Source organism: Panicum hallii, chromosome 8 (assembly GCF_002211085.1).
Source record: "Panicum hallii strain FIL2 chromosome 8, PHallii_v3.1, whole genome shotgun sequence".
Taxonomy (NCBI): Eukaryota; Viridiplantae; Streptophyta; class Magnoliopsida; order Poales; family Poaceae; genus Panicum; species Panicum hallii.
Window position 1 is genome coordinate 41199804 of NC_038049.1, and position 16988 is coordinate 41216791.

Genomic DNA, 16988 nt, shown 5'->3' on the forward strand with positions numbered 1-16988 from the left:
ATGATATAATTATATACGGAATATATTTGTATACTATTGCTGACCATATGAGGGAGATACTTATGTGCTACATTTTTACCGTAGAAGAGTGAGCCAAAGAGCGTGCTATAAATTACGGAATAAAAATATAGTTTGGTGGTGTATAGAATCAATTTCCATTTGCCATTCTATAAATTTAGCATAGGCTTATATCCAAACTTTGAAAAGTTATTCGAAAGTGGTGGGACGTCAAATTCTAAACCAAATAGTCTAGTTTATTAAGTAGATTTCAGTTCTTCCAAAATGAGAGGATCCAAACGAGCGGTAAAGAATCCCTCGTTTTGACATTGGGCATGTAAACGTTACCTATACCAAGCATCAAACCAGTTCCGGTGTCCTAACTGAAACCAAGTTGTTCGATGCTAGGTAACTCGGGCAAGGTAGGCCGTGAGGGCGTTGGCGTTGCCCCATGGAAGTGTTGTCAGCCCAATAACAAGGGACAAAGCCACGCAACCCACGCTTGTCGTGAGAAAGAACACCTACAGCCAATCTCAGAGAAAGAGTCGTCATTTTTACCCTTTAAACAGAACATCTCCGATTCTCCGTATCCTTCCTCCGGGGAGTATGTTCGCCGCAGCTAGCTGTGATTTTGGAACTCATTTCTCTTTTTTTTTTCCATCTTGCTCAACCTTCGCCCTCTGCTCGCTGTCCACCAACACACACACAAGTGCCTAGCCTGCCTCCACTCAGGCCGATCACCTGAAGAAATCTCACGTGGGCTGTTATCTAGAATTTAGCCCGATATATAAACTTTTCGATTTGTCTTCAGTTTTATGTGGCCTATCAGCTCGAAGGCCGCGCTCGAGACCCCCACCTGACCACCCGCATCCTTTCCTTGCTCGTACGGTAGTGGCAGTCAGGCAGAGCTCTGAGTTATCTATTCTTTCCTCATTTTGGCCGCGCTGACAGAGCTTTTCTCGTTCTTTTTTCCCCTCCGTTATTTGTTTATCTGTTTCCCTGCTGGCAGAGCTCGAGCCCGTCAGCCCAAATCACTTTCATTTTCTTCATTTCTCATTCTTTTTTTTCCTCCGTTATCTGTTCCATCTTCTCCCGTCTTTTTCCTTCCTGTCGTCACTTTCTTTTTTCTTTTTCATTTTGCTAATCTATTTAGTTTATTTTTTCTATTTGTTTCTTTCTCTTTTCTTTTATTGATTTATTTAAACTTTCTTCTAATTCACATGCCGATGTCTTTTCTCTCTAATTCATGCTATTCTATTTTATTTCTTATAAAAGGATGCAAATAAACTCATAATAGATTATTTTATATTCATAGTGGTTGTTTTGATGTAAAGATCTATGACATATAGTATATTTGAGATTACTCTCAAAATAAAAGTGTTCCAAGTATATTGTATTTGCTCTGGCAGTGAAAATAATTCATTAAGTATCTTCTATTTAAAAATAAGATTTAGTAGTATTCCTCTGTATATTTGTTTACTCTATTTGTAAAAGTATCAATTGGTCTATAGTTTCTTTTTCTTTTTTCTTCTTATTTATTATTCTTTTTTCTTCATTGTACTTTGTCAGATTCATGTCTTCTCGTGCTCTTTTTCTCCCTTCCAATATTCTTCATGTTTTCTATCTAATCATTGTACATATTTATTTTTAACCGATATGTACATATTATTTTTATAATATTATTTATTCTTAATTTTTATAACCATAGATCTTGGTAAATATATCTATAGTTTCTTTAGCAATAAAAACAAAACTCGACGTTCCATGGTATGTTTATTATATTGTTCCCACACATATTGATCTTCCATTGTTTTCTATTTTGTTCTTTAATATTTTATTTTAGTTTTCTCCCTTATTTACTATCTTACTTTTTCCTTGCCATTTTCTTATTTCATAATATATTATTTTCCTCATTCTTTCTTTACATATCCCCTCTTAAATATTAATTATTCCATATTACTTTATATACCTAAACTTATCTATTTACGTTTCATAAATTATAATATACATTCTATGTATGCAATGTATATGTTTCAGATATGCAAATCTTTGTTCCGCCTATAAAAATAGGTTGTTCGCAGTGTGGATGCATTTTGTTCTGTGTGTTCATATAATCTGTTCTGGGGTACATATTTTTATCATGTAACTTATAATTTGTTCGATGTATATGATTATTTTATTTTGCGAGTTCACATAATTTGTTCTGTGCATACATGTTACGTAAAATGTTTTGAAATCTGATTAAAAATATCTCATAAAATGTTCTAACTATTTGTTGTTTTCTATTTTTTTCTAATAATTTTCATTTTTCTTCCCTTTCTAACACATTGTGTATATTATTATTCCTTGTTTATTCTTTTCTTGTTATTTATCTTTATTGTCTCGACTAGACTAGTTGTTTTTTCTTTTTATTGTTTCTTGTTATTTACCTTATTTTTTATTTTTATTTTTCCTTTTTCTATTTTTTCTTATATTCCTTTGATGTATATTATCTATTTTTATTTATGTTTTTTCTTGTTTATTTTAAATCTCATGTGGATATTTGTTCATCAAATTGAAACTTCTCTTTATCACATTCTATGCTAATTTTTTAGCATTGTAGATTGATTAGTTAGTGTGGGAAATAATTTATTTACTTTATATACTAACTTATTTAGCACCTATCCATATTCTACTTATCAAAAAATAGTTTATTTTGCTTTTATTTCCCATCACTTATCCTATACAATCAAATATTCATGATGTTTAATATTTTCTTCGTAGCACATTATTAATTGTTCGTCATGTTTAATTTTTTGTTCATAGAAAATAATCATTTGTTTGTGTTGTTAAAATATTTGCTCACAATAGCCGAAAATAATTATTTAGTATTAAAAATGATTTTTTAAAGTATCATGCAAACATAGGCGAGTGTGGTCTTTTCTGAAGATCTTATCATAAGAAAGATAATGGTGCAATCAGAATTTAATTTGGATACTCGATTTAATAGTTATAGCTTTTTTAGTTTTGGATTTGCATGCATGTGGGTGGCGTCAGCATTGTAGTCTTCATCTGCATATATGCACAGATTCTCTACTATTTAGCTGGCAACATACACGCTAATGGGCCTAATCTACATCCCAAAACTACATCCGCACCCGCAGGAAATTTAATCATGCCAAGGTGATGGTGGGTGGAACCATCACGTGAAGTGATGTCTAATCGCTCCCCGGCAGACCTCCTCTCTTACCCTTTGCTGCAGTATTCTTTCTTTGGCTATAAACATTCATTTGTGAATGATCGAGGCAGGATTTTTCCTTAATCTAAAAACACCCAAACCGAACTCCTAACCCTAATGCCCACTGTAGCACCACCAATCACCGGAACATTTCCAAACATCAATCAGAATCCGAGAACGATGGTCTAAGTTCTTATTTCATCCATCTCTATTCTTATTACTTCCAACATCCCCTTCCTGCTTCATCTTCCACCAGCAGATACATCTGACGCCGGGCCTTCGCGTTAAGGCCAAAACATGAGCCGTCTCATTGTTAGGTTCTACGTTACATTAACTACTAGACGAGTAGTTGTGCATACACACACACACTAGTTACTCAAACATTGTTTCATGCCTCACACAACAGTCACATTGAACACAGAATGTACATGGAGTCACTCTTGTTTATTAGAACAAAGACAGTTATTTAGGAGTACAATGCAGTGCATGCTCACATACCATGCATGACCTTCATAACAGTTTTCTCCATCTTATTTGTGGATTACAGTAGATATATATCAACAAACTTGATGATTAAGCTAAAGTGAACCGGGTCCGAAGTTTAGCTGCTGCTGAGGTAGTGGTTCTTCTTGTCGTAGTACCTGTTCCAGATCATGATGCCGCCATAGTTGGGCAGTTTCTGCGCGAACTGCAGGATGCCGTAGTAGAGGTCCTTCTGCGACATGTACGCGTCCCTGTCGGCCTCCGGCGACGCCACCACGCCGACGAACACGCGGCTCCCCGGGTACGCCGCCGCCCACTTCTCCCACGACTCCCTGGCCGACCACGTGCACCGGAGGTCGCCGTAGAGCCGGACGTGGACGCGGTTGAAGAGCCCCGTCGCCAGCGCGCCCTGCAGCCGGTGGTCCGGGTACGCGCACCGCGGCGCCGCCGCCAGCGTGATCCCGCCGCCGCGGTAGAACCTGTTGTAGCCGTGGAGGCGCCTCGCCAGCTCGTCGTAGTGCTCCGCGCCGCCCTGGTCGACGAAGAGGTCGACGCCGTTCACCTGCGCGTCGCCGAAGGGCCGCGCCACGCCCGCGCGGCCGCCTGCGAGGAATGCGTCCCAGAGGTAGTCGGCGAGGTCGGCGGCCGCCTGCGACGAGGGGAGGGTGTACTCGCCGCCCTGCCCGCCGATGGAGAGGAGCACGAGGACGCCCCTCGACTGGCAGTGCTTGATGTCGTCGCCGACGCCGGCGAGCGGGTGGCCCGAGAGGTCGAGCGCGTACCTGCCGTGGCCGAAGGCGCTGAGGAAGGCGATGAGGACGGTGGTGTAGGCGCCCGTGTCGCAGGCCTCGCGCAGCGTGCCCTCGTCCTTGTTCCGGCCCCAGTACACGGCCACGTCGCCGGGGCCCGTCGCGGCGAGCCCGGCGGTCAGCTGGGAGAGGAGGAGGGCTGCCAGGAGGAAGAGGAGGCAGGGACGGCGGTGGTGGAACGCCATTGTGGTGATCAATGGATGGAAATGGATTGGTGTTGTGAAGATTGTAAGCGCGGGGGCTCGTATATTTATAGGCAAGCGCGGGAGGACGTCGCCGCCGCCGGTGTCCTGTGCTCCTGTGTGCGGCGAAAGGACGACGAAGCAAGAAGAAGAAACCAAGCCGGACCAGGGTTGCTTTGGATTTAACATGGGCGCCCCCTGAAAAGCACCAGTGGGTAGTGAGAAGACGCATCCTGACCGTGTTGACAGTTACAATGGTCAGAAACTTCGACTCCTCTCTGCTAGCAGCCGGTGTTGACGAAAAGCACCATACTAGCATTTTTTGTTGGATAAGGATAAGTGCTTTGTAGTTAGCAGCTGACCATCCATCCATGGATTGCATGTTAACTGATCCAACTTTATTTTCTCCAAACTCCTTTTATATATCCTGCCCCTAGCAAAATCTTTTGAAAAAGGAGTGAAATACATGAATGACCATTGTACTTTTCTCTGTTTCAGAGTGCTCACTGTACTTGAGAAAGTACGCACATTCATGTACTTGAGCCATTAAGCTCACACGAACACAAATTCTGATGCCAAGAACTACGCACATTCAAGCCTTAGGTCTGTCTACTTATCTGTCGTCACAGAAATAGGCTCCAAATCTGTCGAATTTTGGACCAGGCCCACATGTCATAGATATAGTAATGAATAGCAAAAGCGAGATTTAAAATTTTGTTATGGCATGTGACGATTGTATCCGAATGCGAGTCTAAGCACCGACAAGCATTGCAACAAGCAACAGTGTCCAGTTAACAGCCACTCACTAATCATAGCACGTGCATGAGCCTCTTTCCGGAAATTATGGGCACATCATTGTCGTGACCATGGGCATCATTGTGCTCATCTGGGGTGTTTGTTATGTGAGTAAGAGTAACAAAAGGCTACTAATGGAAAAAGGAACTGAGATCATAAATAATGATCATGATCAATAGGTGAAAATTTTGAAGATTCATCGATGCTGCTTTGACAAAGGCGAACAGACTATCAATGTGGATCAGTAGGTGCACCAATGCTCTAACATAAGCTGATCATTTCCTTGCATGCAAAGAAAACATCTACAGGTATGTTGAGCTCTAACATGGTTGCTACAAGCTACAGAAACTTTCCAACAAGAAACCATGCAGATGAATAATTAGTACAGGCTGGATGCAAAACAATGCTACTGTTTCTGCATTACTCTGATGATTTTGTGGTAGTGAAAATATTTGGCTTTCTCCAATGTCTCACTGCGAGAGGCACCCGCAATTTAATTGGACACTCCTGGAAGGGAGGAAACACATCGCTGAGAAGTGCTAGAACAATGTAACTTCAAAATGAAATCGGGCAATCTGATATGGCTCAGGTAAGTACACATATTGTGGGTGTATATATATGTGAAATTTTTTGACAATACATGCATGAATGATGAATGCCCCCACAAATGGATTTCTGCGCTCCAAAAGCATGAAGGTGAAAAGAAAAGCATGATTAAGTGCTTGGTAGCTGGGCCAGCTTCATGTAAACAGGATGCTGGTCGTCCTATTGGGAAATCCTGTACTAGGACCCCAGGTGTCAATGTGTCCTAGCTACACGCAATAGCAAATGCAGGATTTGGAAAGTAAGCTCAAATGATGGTTTTTTCTTTCACACATGTTTCGTCTGGTACATGAGTCTTCAAGTGAAGTTGGAAGGCGCTATGGGCAAGTTTCTTACATGAGCATACCCTATACATACTGTATTCATCATGGAGCAACAACTTGTTACTCTGATGCTAAAAGGGTTCCTATCAAATTTAAAAACTAGAAGTAGGATAATATACCTGTACTGCAAGTATAATGCAAAGCGCTAAACGAAACCATCCCAAGAAAATTACAGTACGTAGTAAAAGGTTTTCTGGGAAAAAGGGATCAGCAAAAATAAGGCTTCTTTCTTCCTCCGTGTCTGTTCTATTTTCATACAGTCTAGCATCTGTAGACTGCAGTATCATAGTCAGGACAATGAGCTCTGGTTTGGTTCTTCAAAACCAATATCTCTATGCCTATCTTGTTCTGAACTAGCAGTTTGATCAACGTCTGTTACCCGTGCATCTTTTAGTCAGCACTCTGCAGCCAATGGCGGTCAAAGAAAGCAACAGGCGCGCATCGATTTCCCATCTTCACGGAAGGAATCGTAGGGCCTCTGTGTCTCGTCTCCCGTACCTGCTCATGGCAGCTCCGGCGGTTGGCTGGCGGGGAGGGGGCGCAGCGTGCCTGCTATGGGACCAACGACATCGAGTCGCGGTGGCTGCTCGGACTGGTAGTTCGCCTCCGTGCTCGCTTGCTCCGGGAGAAATAGAGCAGGGGATTTGTCTTCGTGATCCCCACCGGACGCGCGGCGGGTTGCCTACCAATCATGCTCCTCCTCCATGCTCCATCTCCTTGATTAAATCCACGTGCTCAGCGCTTCCATCTCGATCGCAACAGGCACCACCACACACACCACAATGGCGTTCCGGCGGCGTCCGAGCAGCCTCCTCCAAGCGCTTGTCCTCCTCCTCTCCCTGGCCCTGCTGGCGGTGGGGTCGCTCGCCACCACGGGGCCCGGCGACATCGCCGTGTTCTGGGGCCGGAACAAGGACGAGTTCACGCTGCGCGAGGCCTGCGACACGGGCGCGTACACCACGGTCCTCATCTCCTTCCTCGCCGGCTTCGGCGGCGGCGCCAACGCCTACTCGCTCGGCCTCTCCGGCCACCCGCTCGCCGGCGTCGGGGACGACATCAAGCACTGCCAGTCCAAGGGCATCCTCGTGCTGCTCTCCATCTGCGGGCCACTCACTCCCCACGGCGCGGTCCGCCGCGGAGCTCGCCGGCCACCTCTGGGACGCCTACCTCGGCGGCTCCCGCCCCGGCGTGCCCCGCCCGTTCGGCGGCGCGGCGCTCGACGGCGTTCATGATTCATCAATCCCTGATAACATAGGAAGATTGGTTTGTCTAAAGTTCCTTCAGATTTCACCTGTGATATTACGAAATGTCTCTCTAGTGTGATATTGGATTGCGTACCGTGAAATAATGCAGAGTTAGCCGGTTGAGAACTGTTGAAACTGCTAGTTTTTCTCGGACATCTCAAGAAATCTTCCTTTTCTTTTATTTCTCGTTTCGGTTAGGGGCATGCATTGTGGTGCAAATGAACAGCCCGGCGGCTAGCCTATTTGGTTCTTTTCGGCATCTTACGTGACATTGTAATTGGTGAACACAAATGAGCCTGCAGTCATATATGTCATTGCTGCGGTTCCCTCACAAGGTGTGTCTTCCGTGGAGACGAAACGACATTCTCAATCAATCATATGCTAACAAGCCTTTTTTGTTTGTATCTTTTTTCAAGTGAGCATGCATTTGGCTTTCTCCAATATCTCAACGGACAAACTAGAGTGAGGCTGTCATGCTCATACCAGCTAGAAACCTTGAGGCATATATAGCTAGCCCTTCAAAATATAAACATGCATGTATACAGAGATCTCATGGTTGCATGGCCTCCTTTTTCTTATTTCATCATGCATTTTTCCTTCAACTTCACCATCTTTTGTGTTTTCTGGGAGATATTTTCGCACTACTTTGATGATTTTGTGGTGGTGCAAATATTTGGCTTTCTCCAAGTCTCACTGCGAGGTGCACCCTCAGTTTACCTGGATAGTGGACACTCCTGGAAGGGAGTGGCCGCATCATTCAGAAGTGCTATAAGAAAGTAACTTCCAAATAATCAACTCAGGCAATCTGGCTCAGGTAAGGGCACCTATTATGGTGTGTATATATGTGTGCAAATTTTTAACAATGTATGCATGGATGTCCCCGCAATGGATTTCTACATTTCAAAAGCATGAAGGTGAAAGAGAAAAGCATGGAGCAACAACTTGTTACTCTGATGCTAAAAGGGCTACTGTAGAATAAAACTAGAAGTAGGACAATGTATGTACCTGCACTGAAAGTATACTGCAAGGCCCTAAATGAAATTGTAGAATTAAGACCTAAATGCAAAGTATATATAGTTGTAGAATTGGCACCCAAAGCTTGTTGACATGTGTCACTTGGATTAGCACCCGAAGTGACAGAGGTGGCACAATCGTACAAATTCATTAAGGACCGGTGGTGCACTTTACTCTTTAAGTTGAACACGTGCGCCATCCGTTAGCCTTCCACATTGGTGCTGAATTAACTAGTGGATTGATGAATCTGCCCTGAATTCACCGTGAATTTGCAAACTTGGATAGTAGTGCTAGGAGCCATCTCCCACGCTTGACCATTGTGGAGCCCTGGGTCTACACCGAGCTTTTTCCGGTACGTGAACTTACCACTCGTTCGGTCATTTTCACTCTTATCATATTTTGCACATTACATTGATCAGATCCATGATGGTAGATCATCATCACGCATTAGCTAACTTCCACTAATACCCCGGTAGATATTTCCGACATTTCCTTCTGTATAATAGCACAGTCTGTAAGTGCTGATTGTACCCCATGTTGTGAGTTTAATTAACAATGTCTCGCCTCAGTTCAAAGCCAAAAAGAAAATAGGGTGCCAGACCGGATCATGGATTCATGATCTGCCAAAAAAAAACAGTGAACTGCTGAACCCTCTTGCACGTTGCAGCTAGCATAGTCACAAGAAACATTGAACAGATGATATATAGATGTCCTGTTCCATAACAGTTTACTCTTCTTCCTCCATTTTATTTTTGCATAACACACTTCTTGATTATTACCTGAACACTTGAAGAGATTTGGCTGAAGTGAACATGGTCGGAAATCGGAGTTGAGGTTTAGCTGCTGCTGATGTAGTGGTTGATCTTGTCGTAGTACCTGTCCCAGATCATGAGGCCGCCGTAGTTGGGCACCTTCTGCGCGAACTGCAGGATGCCGTAGTAGAGGTCCTTCTGGAACAGGTACGCGTCCCGGTCGGCCTCCGGCGCCGCCACCACGCCGACGAACACCCGGCTGCCCGGGTACGCCGCCGCCCACCGGTTCCACGAGTCGAACTGGCCCCACTCGCACCGCAGGTCGCCGCCGTACAGCCGGACGTGGACGCGGGCGAAGAGCCCCGTGGCCAGCGCCGCCGAGAGGTCGGGGTCCGGGAACGCGCACCGCACCGTCGCCGTCAGCGTCACGCCGGGCCGGCCGCGGTAGCTCCGGTTGTGGGCGCTCAGGCGCCTGGCGAGCTCGTCGTAGTGGCCGGCGGTGCCGCCCGGCTGGTCGATGTAGAAGTCGACGCCGTCGAGCGCCGCGTCGCCGAACGGGCGGGTCACGCCGGGGCGGGAGCCGCCGAGGTAAGCGTCCCAGAGGTGGCCGGCGAGCTCCGCGGCGGACCGCGCCGTGGGGAGGGAGTAGTTGGCCCCGGCGCCTCCGGCTGCGGCTGGCCCGCCGATGGAGAGCAGCACGAGGATGCCCTTGGACTGGCAGTGCTTGATGTCGTTCCCGACGCCGGCGAGCGGGTGGCCCGAGAGGTCAAGCGAGTAGGCGTTGGCGCCGCCGCCATGGCCGCCGAAGCCGGTGAGGAAGGAGATGATGACGGTGGTGTAGGCGCCCGTGTCGCAGGCCTCGCGCAGCGTGCCCTCGTCCTTGTTCCGGCCCCAGAACACGGCGATGTCACCGGGCCCCGTAGCAGCGAGCGAGCCCACCGCCAGCAGGGAGAGGAGGACGAGGAGGAGGAGGAGGAGGAGGCTGCACGAACGCCGCCGGAACGCCATTGCGGTGTGTGTGGTGGTGCCTGTTGCGATCGAGAGGGAAGCACGGAGCACCTGTATTTATGCAAGAGGAGCATCATTGGTAGGCAACCCGCACGTTGGCACAGAGAAGATAAGACGCAGAAGCGTCGTCACTGAGAGAGTGGAGGACAGCGCTAGACGAGCTTGCACATGCTGACCAGTGACCATGCATGTGTGGGTGTGTCAGGGGTCAACGACGCTGACCATGGCGGCTTTGCCAGATAGCCGGCGAGGTTGACGTTGACCGCGGCTCGAGCCGACAACAAAAACATGCAAAAAGGTTGGAAATAATTTAATTATCATGGAAATAACTGGAATGAAGATCTCTGGTCATTTCCATAACAAACACATTAATACATTTCTGGATTTTAGGACCCAAACAATTTAAAAGCTTTTGCGAATGTATTTTGGTTGTTAAATACTTCCTCCATACTGAAATACAGGGCATTTTGGTTTGTCCTAAGTCAAACTATTCTAAATTGATAAAAGTTTACATAAAAGAGTAATAATAATATTTTGAATGTTAAATAAGAATAATTAGATCCATTATGAAATACATTTTCATAATTTACTTATTTGATGTGCTAGATATTAATGCTATTTTCTATAAATTGAGTTAAACTTAGATTACTTTAACTTCGGATAAACTAAGGTTATATTTTAGAATGGAGGGAGTATTAGAGGAATCTAGCGCTCCGGTTTCATATTTCTGCAGTATCGTAGCAATGCCGGCTGGTAACTGCTCTCCTTGTCTTTGAAGAAGAGCCTAATCTTGCGGGAAGATAACATTGTGCAGGCCTATTTTTTTACGAGGCAATTCCCTACAAGCCAATAAGAGATGTCTAAATTCTTGATCTACCACTGGAAACTAACGTGCCATTGTTTTTTTTTCTTTTGGATTCCTTAGTACCGCTGCTGTCTAAGTTCCCTAAAATAAATGATGGCTAACAAGAGGTTGCAGTGTCTATTTTCCCCAAGTCTTCCACCTTGCTCTTCTCTGCAACTCAAGGAGTAAATGGACTTTGTATCATATCCTGTTTGTGCCACCATCCAGGCCGGTTCTATTGGCTATCCCAGAAATTAAATTGCATGCAAATCACATATCTTAATTGGATAATGTTACGGCAGGTCGTAATATTAGCTTTCTGTACGGCTATATTATTTTTGAAATAATAAACTTGCCAGGTCATAGCACGCTTCCATTTTTTGTCAAAAATTGCTAATGCTATTTTTTATGAGGTGTTGTACACGCTTGTGCTGTACATGCTTGCGAAGAGGAGAATAAAAAAGAAGCACATGCATGTATGGGAGAGAAAAGCATGGGCTTCGTTTTAAAAAATTAAAAAAGCTGTAATTTTAAAACCGAGCATCCAAATCAAAAATCCGGTTGTGCCATTGCACTTGTTTCAGCAAGAGCTTCAAAATAAGATCCCACATCAATATATTTTAGTGATATTTTTCTGCTGTGAGAAAATACTTTTTAGTTTATTATAATTTGCTTACTATTTTCGAAAAAGTTGCTTATGACGTTACAAAAGATTGCTTCAGCCACCTTTGTTGAATTAAATGGATATTTATGATGATATTGTGAAGATAAATTGGATGGTATGATCAGAAAGAGGGTAAATAATTGTGTTTTGGTAGTTGGATGTTTTATGCATGTTTAACAATAGATCATTTTGGCAAACCAATTAAGCATTTTAACTAGTTTGGTTTAGCATTTTTATATTCTACGTAAGCAAATTAAGTCTATTTGAAAAATATAGTCAAAACATATACAAGTAGGATCTTATTTTGAAGGTGTTGTTGGAAGAAACACAATTGTGCAATCGGAATTTAAATTTGATGCTCGGTTCAAGAACTACAATTTTTTTAAATTTTAAGATTGGTTACATGTGATAAAAAGGTCCAAACACATATGTAATAGAAAAGTTACGAGAGTGGTGCACGTAATTTCACGAGAAAGACGAGGCACGATGTGCTGAGATAGAGGATAGGATCTTTGGTCCGCATCACCGCAGCCATTCCAAATTACTAATTTACGGCTAGCCAACCTGAAGTCTTTACCATCTTAATTTACAACTTTCGGAATAACTTCAAATTATATTGGGGGCCCACAATTGCAGTACATATGACTCTTGGTACCCCTACACAACGTGGTTGTTGCTTCCCAAGATCCTTTATTTGCTGCAAACTCATCTTTCAGTTGTTGAATCAACTTGGTTGTTGCTGCAGTAGAGGAGCTCACAATGATGATATCATCTGCATATATCAGCAAATACACTGTCACTCCTCCATGCCTAAACAGGAACAAGGATGTGTCAGCTTGTGATGGTCTGAAGCCTAATTCATGCAGCTTACTTGTCAATCGAGAATGCCAAGCTCTTGGGGCCTGCTTAAGACCATAAAACGCTTTCTTGAGCTTTCAGACATAGTTTGGTGGCTAAGATTGATCAACATATCCTGGAGCTTGTTTCATGAACACCTCCTCTTGCAAGAGAGCCCATGGAGAAAAGCATTCTCAATATCTATTTCGTGCAGATCCCATCCTCTAGAAATTGTCAAAGCAAGTATAACTCACACTGTCGTAGGCTTAACCGCTGGTGGGTATGTGTCAAAGTAGTCAATACCATGCTGCTGCTTGAACCCCTTCGCTGCTAAACGGGCTTTAAATCTGTCAATTGAACCATCTGATTTTCTTTTCAGTTTGTACACCCATCGACACCAATTTCCATGTGTCATTATTCTTCATCAATGCTGAGCACTCCTCATCCATGGACTGCTTCCATTTGGGATGCTCCATGGCCTCCTTAAATCCAGCAGGCTCACTTTGTCCAACGGAATCTACATGTTCAGCTGATTCAGTCTGTTCTGTACTGCAAGAACTATTGTCGGATTTTGGACAGACACCAAGCCACCGAAGCCACGCTGACCTGGATATCTTAGGGTGCCACCTGTGAATTCCTTCGGGTTCAAAATATTATCAAGAAGCCTTGTACGCATGGGATGCTGGCTCGATCACCACAACGGTTGATGGAGAATCACTAACCGGATCAATTTGTTGTTCAGTCTGTGTTCTAGAAACAGTGCTGTCAGTCTGCATCATAGGAGCAGCACTGCCAATTGCTGCTTCTGAAGAACCTGCAACAGAGGGGCTTGCAACAGTGGCATCAGCATCACAAATACGATCAGATTGACTATCACTCTGAGACGTACCAGTGGTTCATGTGGAGGTGAGAGTTCAGTGGAAGGTGTTCCTAGAAGAGCATGCTCTTGATAATGATAAGTGATTGGTTTGATCAGGACAGGGAGAATTGTAGGATGGTTAGAAGATTTTGGTGGCATGAAGCTGGATTTTTCGGCGAAAGGGAAAATCTGAGCCATTCGCAATCTGAACTTGATCTCCACCATTGTAGCGCTCTCTTGTGGTCAGGCGCTCCAGATCGGCGGTAACATGGTCTGTCGCTCTTGTGTCGACGTCCCAATCAGGAAACTGTGGCTAACCAAGCTAGCGCTAACAAACATGACGTGGTCACCAGCTACAAATTAACCCGGCGAACCACATACAAAATGTACACGTGCACTAGCCCAAATACAAAAACACGTTTAGAATTCTTAACGTCATGAACTAGCTAGTTCACTTATTTGAAGCTTCCTTCATTCAATCGTTTCACAATAGAGAATTAATCTTGGTAATTAATATATAAATTAAAGGTGTAAATTAAGCATATAAGGTACAGTCTCTCTCATGCTTCTCTTATTAATTGAATTACATTTTGCTGCTGCCTTGTATTATTCTCCCCTCAGCTCGAAGATAAGCTTCCTAAACTTGTCCATGCACTCCAAATATTATTACTTTTTGAGATTTTCTATAAATTTGGTCAAACTCAGACTACTTTGACTTAAGATAAACCAAAATATCTTATATTTCAGGATGGAGGGAGTAAGATCACGCATGCTTCTCTTATTAATAACTAATAACTAGCAAGGTGGCCCGCGCTAATAGCACGAGTAGCTAGTTTGTTTTTTATTTGCAATTATTTTTTACCTTTTTACTTTAACCAAAGAGATCTTTTGGTATTTTATTTACCTCTGATTCGCTTTCGTTAAATATTGCCCGCAGCTTTCTATGTATATGCATTCATATCAATCATTGACTTTTAAGTTGCTTTGTTCCATATCATGTTGGCATATTTTAATACTTTAACTTGCAATTTCTAAATTTGAGTATTGAGTTTAATATTAGGTCACCTTGAATATGGGTGCACATTATAGCACGTAATATCTAAGTTGGATGATTAATTGTAGTATGGTATAGGTTTGTCGTAGTTATTAAATATATTTATCTATATGTGTTAGTGATGTTGTCAAAGCCTACAACTTGTAACTTAGATGTTGCACTTTGATTTGTGCCTTGATTACTATTTAGCGAAAGAATCTCTAGTTTAGTTGATCTAGTTGTTAGAATATTTGAGCAGCATCCAACAAACCTAGACCTGACTTCTTATCGGAGTGAATTAAAAATGGGCATGGATTAAATATAAAGTTATATTAAAAATAGTTGGGCCCTCCCTCTTGACTTTGGTCAAAAATATTTTGTTTATTTATTTTAATCTATCCTTGCAAAACTTATATATATATAGATATATATAGATATATATATTTATATGATGAGTTTTTTCTACACTCACGTGTAGCTACTTTCATCATCAGTATACCACCATACGTATATCTTCATGCTCATTTACCACTTTAAGTATATTCATATACTAATTATAAGATACTTCAGAAGGATATATATGAAATTTTTGAAAAGCATCCTTATTTTTAAGTATATTATGATTATACCTTTGTACTAGTATATAAAAATTAGTATATCAACATACTCTATGTATGGTCACATATCCAACGTATATACCATCATAGATGGTCTAGTATGATAATATACTCCACGTACATACTTTCCATTGGATCAGATACGTCCTGCATCATGAGATACATACATGAGAGTAGCTACAAGCGAGTGTAGAAAGGATTTTTCATATATATATATATATGCTATATTAATATATATAATTTTTTATTATTTTTATTCAGCCCAACCTATTGGTATTTCTTCCCACTTTGGTTGCTGTACATTCTTAGTCTTTGGTCTATCTGACTGCATAAATTACTCCACTTTAGAGTTGTGCCATCTGTCACTAACTCTTTTCTTTGATTTCCATTTGCTCCAACTATTTTTACTGATTTATCCCTCTTCCATTTTCTTCCTCCACACATTTGAAATCGATTAGTATGTTTGGCGTTCGATGCACCTAATAGAGAAGTTTCCTATGGAGTTCGAATCTTGCTAAGTTTAGACCGTGCATCAGAGCTTGCTTTGGTATAGTTGTTAGAACATCTAAGTAGCATCCAACAAACCTAGACCTGACTCCTCGTCGAAGTGAATTAAAACGGGTATGGATTAAATAAAAAGTTATATTAAAAATAGGTTGGGCCCTCCCTCTCGACTTTGGTCAAAAAAAATTTGGTTATTTATTTTCTCCTATCGTTGCAAAATTTATATATATATATATTAATAAATATAATTTTTAGTTTTATATTCAGCCCAACCTATTGGTATATTTTTCCACTTTGATTATTGTACATTTTTTATCTTCAGCCCATCTGACTGCATAAATCCTTCCACTTTAGAGTTATGCCATCAGTCTCTAACTCTTTTCTTTGATTTCCATTTTCTCCGGCTATTTCTACCGATTTCTCCCTCTTCCATTTTCTTCCTCCATACATTAGTAATCGATGTGTGTGTCACATCCAATGCACCTAACCTGTGGAGTTCGACTCTTGCTGAGTTAGATTATGCGTCAGAGCTTGCTTTTTTCCTGAGCGAAGAGAAGCAACGGCAGTAGCTGTCGGAATCAATTTTTTGTATATAGTAGACTATCAACTTAATCGGCTTGGTAATACTTCAATTGGCATGGTGCTGCTGCTGTTTTTTGGCATCTTTGAGGGGATTAATATATTATTTGTTAAATATCTTAGGGGGAGCAAGATATTTATTTTAATTGTAGGCGTGGTGTTTGTTTGTTCGTCAAAGAGCATTTTTCTTAAACAATTGCTTAACGTGAGCCATATGTCTCAAGTTTCCACTATCCCTATTATGTCTGATACGTAAGCCTCGTAGCATATATAACAGTAATTTGATACCTTGCTATTATATTTTTTTAGCAATGCTTGACTATATATTTCCATTCACGAAAATTGTTATATTTGAGATGACATTTTACAGGAGAATTATGTCGTGCGGTAATCTAAATATGCAAAGCATTATCTATAATTGATTAGAAGATCTTCTTGTAGACAATGTTCTTACCTTATTTTCTTGACAGATCTTTTTCCAATTCCAAGTACATACATATGTACAAGTTGTGGAATATATGGAATATTTTAATACATGTAGTGAGCTAAGCGGTTTTTTTGTCATGCCGTAACTTTAGCCTGAATTGGACTGTTTTGATTAGTTTAAACTATTGCATTTTCATT

At 42.3% G+C, this 16988-nt stretch overlaps 2 protein-coding genes and 1 pseudogene across 2 annotated transcripts; 1 reads left to right on the top strand and 2 right to left on the bottom strand.

Moving 5' to 3' along the window:
- Positions 1 to 3639: 3639 nt before the first annotated feature.
- On the bottom strand, positions 3640 to 4703 carry LOC112903309 (xylanase inhibitor protein 2-like). Its single transcript, XM_025972552.1, has one exon. It carries the CDS (start codon positions 4689 to 4691, stop codon positions 3816 to 3818), a length of 876 nt encoding a protein of 291 aa, XP_025828337.1. The 5' UTR covers positions 4692 to 4703; the 3' UTR covers positions 3640 to 3815.
- A 2488-nt stretch (positions 4704 to 7191) lies between these two features.
- Positions 7192 to 7768, top strand: LOC112872318 (annotated as a pseudogene).
- A 1536-nt stretch (positions 7769 to 9304) lies between these two features.
- On the bottom strand, positions 9305 to 10442 carry LOC112903027 (xylanase inhibitor protein 2-like). Its single transcript, XM_025972233.1, has one exon. The coding sequence runs from the start codon at positions 10425 to 10427 to the stop codon at positions 9504 to 9506; it is 924 nt and encodes a 307-aa protein (XP_025828018.1). The 5' UTR covers positions 10428 to 10442; the 3' UTR covers positions 9305 to 9503.
- Positions 10443 to 16988: the final 6546 nt, after the last annotated feature.